Source organism: Psammomys obesus, unplaced genomic scaffold (genome assembly GCF_907164565.1).
Source record: "Psammomys obesus unplaced genomic scaffold, mPsaObe1.curated_primary_1811, whole genome shotgun sequence".
NCBI lineage: Eukaryota > Metazoa > Chordata > Mammalia > Rodentia > Muridae > Psammomys > Psammomys obesus.
The window spans coordinates 3419623-3426721 of NW_026596234.1; the positions used below are offsets into that span (position 1 = coordinate 3419623).

The 7099-nt window shown below is 51.5% G+C and overlaps 1 protein-coding gene across 4 annotated transcripts in view; it reads right to left on the bottom strand.

Moving 5' to 3' along the window:
• Phactr3 (phosphatase and actin regulator 3) overlaps nt 1-7099 on the bottom strand; it is a 210951-nt gene that overhangs the window by 25529 nt on the left and 178323 nt on the right. For all 4 annotated transcript variants that reach the window (XM_055596275.1, XM_055596274.1, XM_055596277.1 and 1 more), the window contains exon 8: nt 5880-6033. In XM_055596275.1, coding sequence (XP_055452250.1) covers nt 5880-6033 — 154 coding nt within the window. The remainder of the gene's footprint in view (nt 1-5879; nt 6034-7099) is intronic.

The following is a 7099-nucleotide window of genomic DNA, read 5'->3' on the forward strand; positions in this document are numbered from 1 at the left end:
GAGGCTGTCTCCAGCGTGTTCTGTCCCTAGGTCTTAATGTGCACTGAGGCGAAGGCACTGAGCCCAACATGTTACCCCATGTCCTGCTTCTATAGAGTGTAAGCACAGTTGTGGGGTGTGAGGCCACCTCCCAGTAATGTTTTATTCTCCTGGGGCCTTGAACCATAGACTGAGCATTGGAGAGGTCAAATGAGAAGCTAGCGTATGCCTGGGCTACATACGCTATGTATGTGCAATGCCCATGTCACCCTCGAGGAAGCAACATGGGAACAGGTATGGGTGGTGTCCACGCTGCAGTGAGACAGGGGACCCAGAGGATCCCAGGACAACTTGACTTGACTCTTCTCTCGTCAAGCCCAGACTTTGGGCCCCCCCCACCACTCCCATCTCCACCCACTGCCTCAGCTCAGGGCTAAGAAGGCACCAACCTTATAGGCTGGCTCTGGGAATGCATCTACCAGCAGAAGCCACAGCTGGTACTACCTCATGTTGACCTTAGTACAAGCCAAGAACCCAGAAAGGCTCAGAGACACTCCTGGGCTAGCCATGTGAAGGGTAGAGCGGCCAGAGCCCATGGGGCAATCTCAGGGTTACTGAGTCTGTGATCAGCATTCCTTCATGTCTACTTGGAGTCTCAGGATGAGACCACAAACACCTCTCTCTCCCACAGTGTCTCCAGCTTAGCTGCTCTCAGCATCTGGGGTGCAGGTGAGTTCACATATGTTAACACGACTGTCCTGGCTCTGTTCACCATGGACTGACTGCCACACAGCTCAGTGGTGAGTGAGGGCAGTCTGCAGCTTGGCTCAGCTGGGTTCTGTTATTTAATCCTTTATAATTTCTATGTTCACACAGTACTGCTCAAACATTAAATTTAAGGATCTATTATGTAAGTGTCTTATAAACTGGGCAGGAGAATCTCTTTATCGTTATATAATGTTTGTGTTCTCAGTTATCAGGGTGACTCTTCCACACATGCCTTTAGGAAACCAGCCACCACCCATCATCCATGAACTCTTGGGGTCCATCGTAGCATCAGGCAATTAGTTCCTATTTGTGTCTGATTCTTTTCATTTATCCTTTCCCCCTCCCCTTTTTAAAAACATGCCACAGTTTTGTTTTAAATATTTTCAATATTTAGCATTACCGTTTTAAAACCTTTTTACGTTTATATAAACAATTCATAAAAAGAAAAAAAAATATAAGCCTCAGTTATGTCCCCAAACAATCGTGGTAGCCTTGTCTAAACTATGAGGTTCTTGAGGCCAACAGTCAACTCATGCTGGGAGAAAAAAACACATTCACATTTCTATCCAATCCAAATATGCCACGTCCCTGTCACCAATGGACACCCAAGGCGGGGCCATGACAGGAAAGCCTTGGCCCAGAGAAGACGAGACAACAGTGCCCAGTACCCTGACACAGCCCCTATAAAAACGTACCAGGCACTTCCGAAATGCTTACATATAAAAACAGACTTTGAAACTCCATGTAAAACTGTGTTCATAACGATATAACGAGGCAAGAAGAGTCTGTGCTCAACCGCAGCGCACACTTAACACGGCACAACCCTCTGCCACAGGCAGCTGTGCTCTCTGCCTGGAGCCTGTTTGTGGACAAAGCAAGAAAGGTTAGCAAACTAATTATAAAACGTGCATTACCCTTAACAGAGCAACAGGCTAAGCAGAAGCACAGGTCACTCTGATCCTGAAGCTCGGAGGCTCGTCTCTCAGGGGTCTGAAGTGGGTCACAGCACTGTAAAGTAACATCAACACTGGAGGGTGGGGGTGGGGCCTGTTAAAATCCTGGGGATGTGCTCAATGAGTAAAACACCTGCTGCCCAGGCATGCACCTGAGGTCCGGGCCTCAGAACCCACACAGAGGCAGCCGTGTGCACCTAAGTGCAGTGAGATTGGGGTCAGAGACAGGAGAAGCACTGAGAGTTCACAGGCCAGCTAGCCTGCTGTAAACAACGGCCAACAACAGGAGACCTGTGTCCAACAAGGCGAGGAATAACTCCTGAGGGTGTCCTCAACCCTTCACACTTGCACTGAGGCCATGCTCCTCCATGCGCATGCACACTCAGAAACTCTCTCAGTCTCTCTCTTTCTCTCTCTCTCTCTCTCTCTCTCTCTCTCAGAAGATGGAAGGAAGGTCTGGAGACCTAAACTTAATATTCTTCCCCTGGGAGCCAGATATAAGGACCAGAAAGTATCAGAGGAACAATTACCCACCAACATTCCTTGTCATGTAATCGTGGACCCAGCACTGGGCTGGCCGTGAAGAGGTGAGTGGCTAAAGCCCACGGGCTGCCACAACACTGCTGAGCCTTGGAGCAACCCTGCTTCATGTTTCCTCCAGGACTTCCTGGCAGTCACCACCTTGTGCTCCCACACCCTCTTCTGCGCATCTAGTTGCTTCCAGGGGCATGAGGGGGTGGGGCTGAGGGCCGAAATGTTGAGCTCATGCTTGCTAACACAAACAGCCCGACATCTCGTCACCTGTTGCCACCTGGCTTGGTGGTGTGTTCATTTTCCATGTGTGAAAACTGGAACTACGCAGAGTACCCACCGCAAGGCAATTCTGCAAGCCTTCATGGAGACCATGAGTGCCCAGAACCAAACAAGCCAGTGGGTTACAACAGCTGCCTTATGGCCATAGCTGGCTGTCTCCAAGGATGATGACCAGAAGACTGGACTTGGGGTGCCCATGGTGAATGGGGCTCACATCCACTCTTACGGCCAGGGCGGGAGAGAGAAGTGAAGCAATGATCCACTAAAGTTTGTTAAGGGTGACCTCTGCCTAGGCAGTGAATGTCCATAGTCCAGGCAGGACTGTCTTTTGTGCAACTAGAAGCAGCAGAGAAGACTGTCCATTTCCAAATCCCTAGGTCCACAGACCCAACAGCTTGCACCGTGCCTGGCCTCCTTTGCAGCCTCAGCAGAAAGTGTGGCTGCCACATCATTCAGTGAGGCAGCAGTACCCAATTTCCACCCCAACCTTGAGAACACCACACAACCCCCTAAAATGCCGCTGAGTTCAAGGTGAGCAAGCGGAGACGTGGCTGTCCGGTGGCGCAAGCGCCTGCCACTGTTTTCCTCGAGACCCTGAGTTCTCTGTGGCCCGACCGTGGCAGTCTGTTCTGGATGCGGCAGAACACAGTGTACAGAGAGAAGCTGGGGATCGCTTAACTGCTGTGCTAATGCGCTAAGTGCCAACCCCTGAAGGATGCTATTGAGCTTTAATCAGCCTCTCACTCAGCCCCAGAACAAAGGCCTCCCCCAGGGAGCCCGAATAAGAGGCTGCACAACCCATCACTTGGAAGGCGCCTGTCCAGAGTCTTGACCCAGACAAACCACCAAGCAGCTCATCCAGGGACAAAGCTGATCCACTGTGGGACTGGAAAGCCACTTGGGCTACTAGCACCTGTAGGACTGTTTGTTCGCTCATGTTACCTCCTCCTCAAGGAGGCCCTCTGGCAGCTTCTATACCTTGTGCCTATGACAAGCAGTGAGGATGCCTGGCCTTGACAGCAGCAGTTCTCAGCCAGTTCCTCCTGTCCGGAATTTGATCTTGTTCCTCCTATGTCACCTAGAATCTTTAAAAGAAGAGGGGGAGGGGGACCAGCCTCACTGTCTCCTCACTTCACAAAGTGGAGGAGACCCCTGGCTACAGCTGAGATGAAGCAGTGCCATCTACACCTACCTTTCTGAGGCCAAGCTCATTTCTGGAAATTCTCACCAAGGATCTCTCCATCTCTAACCTGTCTGTGTGGTTGCGGGGAGGGGCGGCTTTGCATTCCTTCTACTGCCCCCCCAATCGGTGAAGACATTTTTTCACTGAGCATGGTGTTTTGGCCATGGCTCTGAGCACACCCCACATGAGGCTAAAGCCCATAGCAGACAGCCCCAATCAATGAGTAAGATAGAGATCCCCCAGAATTCTGGACAGGAGGTCCTGGCTGAGAACCGCTACTGTCCAGACCACTTCACAGAAGGCTTGCTGAGTACTTCGTGACAGTCTGGTTCTTACACCCACTTCTCCTCCCACAGAATCCTGGTAAGACTTCTCTCCCTCTCCCAAAGTGAGTGCACCTCCAAGTCACTGTGTAGTTGCAAGAACTACTTAAAGGGGAGCAATAAAGTACTCATAGCATGAGCTCAGCACTTGAGAGTGAAAGCCAGCATTCCAGCGGCACACTCTCAGGACTCCAGCTGGGGAGACTAAGGCAGGAACGTCTGGAGTACAAGCCCAACCCATGCTACAATATGAGGCCCTATCAGTGCCGTCTTTGTTCTTAACATTCTTTGGGGGTGGTGTGGACAGTGGGCACACAGGCCTTTGCACGGTATTCCCAGGACACACCCCTATGTGAAACCAGGACTCGGCCCACTCACCCACACGCACTTGGAGAGCAAACTCAGAAACCCTGTGTGGGAAAGGACAGGCAGCATCACACGTCTTCACTCCTGCAGATGGGACCTCAATCTCACTGTGACCCATATACCAGGCCTAGAGAGTATGTCATGGGTGGGAGGCAAGGAGAAGCCGCAGAGCACACCAAAGAAGAAGAAGGAAAAAAAAAAACTTAAGATGTGAAAGTGGCAAAATAAAACACTATGGAAACCCCAAACACTCCTGGGAATAATGTAGATGATGTGTTGCCATGGCAACCAGAGGCTGAATTATTCAGCAGTAGAATGTGGAAAGTCCTACCGTGGTACACAGGCTGAGGGGCTAATTAGCTGGTTCCCGCAGGGAAGACACGGAGACAACAGAAGCCACATCCAACCACCTCTGACCTGCACCTCAGACTCACAGCCTCCTGCTCTCTGGGTCTAATTCTGGGATTTCTTTCCATTTTCAGATGTAGTGACAAGAAACGGAGAAGCTACTGCATTACATCCTAGAGTCTAAAATTAGTTCCCAGTTCTGTGAGCGAAGGGGAATCCCGGTCCTACAGCCTTTGTCTTCCATACCTCTTAGACATTCCCAAACCAAGTAGCTCCACAGCTTCCAAGACCAGCCTTTGCAGCTAAGATGCTTGCAGGGGACAGGCAGCCCCCCCTCCATGATTCCACTCCTGCAGGTGCCATGTAGCCCTCCGTTTGCAGGTGACCCACAGCCCCACCCTCTAGGACCCAACCCAGGCAGTCCTATGTTCTCAAAGTGTGCTACAGCCCCACCCCCCATAGCTGGACCCACTGTCTATAAATGTTCTGCAATCCTCCTCTCTGTAGTCTAAGATGGGGCAGTTCCTCTTTGGCCTGACCCCTGGCACAGTCTGTCTTCACCCAGGATGAAGACCACCTGGTTGCCTAGTAACTGTCACCTCGTGGACCTCATAGAGTGTAGGAATCCATTGCTTGTTCTTGTGGGCCACAGCCAGACTCTGAGGCAGGAGGAGGGCCTGACCCCGAACGCGATGGAGTGTGGAAGGTTGCCAGTGTATTTCTCGCCCTGAGGCAGATAGCATGTGGTGCACACTCTACCCCTAGAGTCTGACACTGTATGTACACATTTACGTAAGCACGGCTTACGTAAGACTTCCCAAAAGACTCGGTGATCTAGCAAAGCTGGACCCTCCCTCTGTGACCCCTCCCTTCTTCACACATCTCTCTTGACTCATTCAGACCACTGGTTCACCATGGGTGTTTTGGTGATACCTGGAGAAAGTTCTGATTGTCCTGGGGAGCATGACAGGTAGAGGTCAGGGATGCTGCAGAGCCACAGGCACACAGGCGACCCCATGCAATGCCAAGGGTGAGTGGCCCCACCTGCAGAAGGAGCCCCCACCGTGAGCCCTGCGAGGAGCTGCGGGAGGCAAGCCTCAGTGGCTAGGACGAAGCCTCTGCGTTGGTCTGCCTCTGGTCACTTACTTGGATAGCTTCATCTCTATCTGCTGTCGGATCTCCTGTCTCTCCTCATCAGTCCTCCTGGGGAAGATGTTCCGGTCCTCTAGCTCCTGCTTGCTCGGCCGGTTCCTCAGCTTCACCGCCAGCAGCTCCTTCTTGCACTTCCTTGGCAATGTTCCTGTGAGAGCCATGAGGATGAGAAATGGGTCTTAGAGGACTGGCTTCATGCAGCCTTCTGTGGATGGGGTCAGGGGTTGGATCCGGGGGTGGGGGAAAGAGATGAAAGTGGAAGACCCACACATGCTGTGTGGCGCTGTCTCCAGAGGGCAATGCAGGGGGCATGATGTTACACAATGGGCCACTAGCGTCTCCTCTCCCGCCATCTACATGACCCACAGAAGGTCTCATACTCCCCAAGTGTCCAGGAACCAGACACTCAGGTGACCGTGTCCCACACTGGCTTTCAGAGCCACCTGCATGAATTACAGCGTGAGTCTACCTGTAGTGGCTGAGACTCCAGCCCCAGGTAGCACTGACCTCTCGCCCCAGTGCCTTCCACTTTCTAAATACATATATGTGCTTATAGTACCTAGAACATGCCACCCCGAGGCTCTTCTCCCTGCCACTGCCCTGCTGCATCAGGGTTTCCATCATGATCTGGGCACAGTTTTACTTGACTGACTCTGTTAATTACTTGGCATTATCTGCCTCCTCCTCTAGAGTTTGTTTCAATGGCAGCCACCCTCCCTGGAGATACCTGTGGACAGGAGAGTCAGTCATGGAAGAATGTGGCAAGCAAATGCATGGCCAGGCTGCCCTTAGGTCTGCCTGGCTGATCTGCATCTTAGCATTTGTGCACGTGCATGCACACCATAAACATCACTTGAGAAATAAGAAAAGAGAGAGAGAGAGAAGGAAAAAGAGCCCCTGAGACAGAGCCCACCCCCATTGTGCAGCAGAAACACAGAACAATCGAAAACATAGAATGCGGTCCTTCAGGAGGAATTTAGGAGATGAAACAGAAAAGCAGAGCTCTGCTGAGCTCTGAATTTCTAATGGGAAGTTGTTCATCACATGCCTTACAGAGAAGAAAAATAAAAAGGTCACTGCAAGTGGCTGGGGCACAGACTCCAGCCTCAGTCTGCTTTACTGGCTTTGTAAGTGTCCTGGGTCTGAGGGCTCACAGTCTAAAGAAGACACACACACACACACACACACACACACACACACACACACACACACAC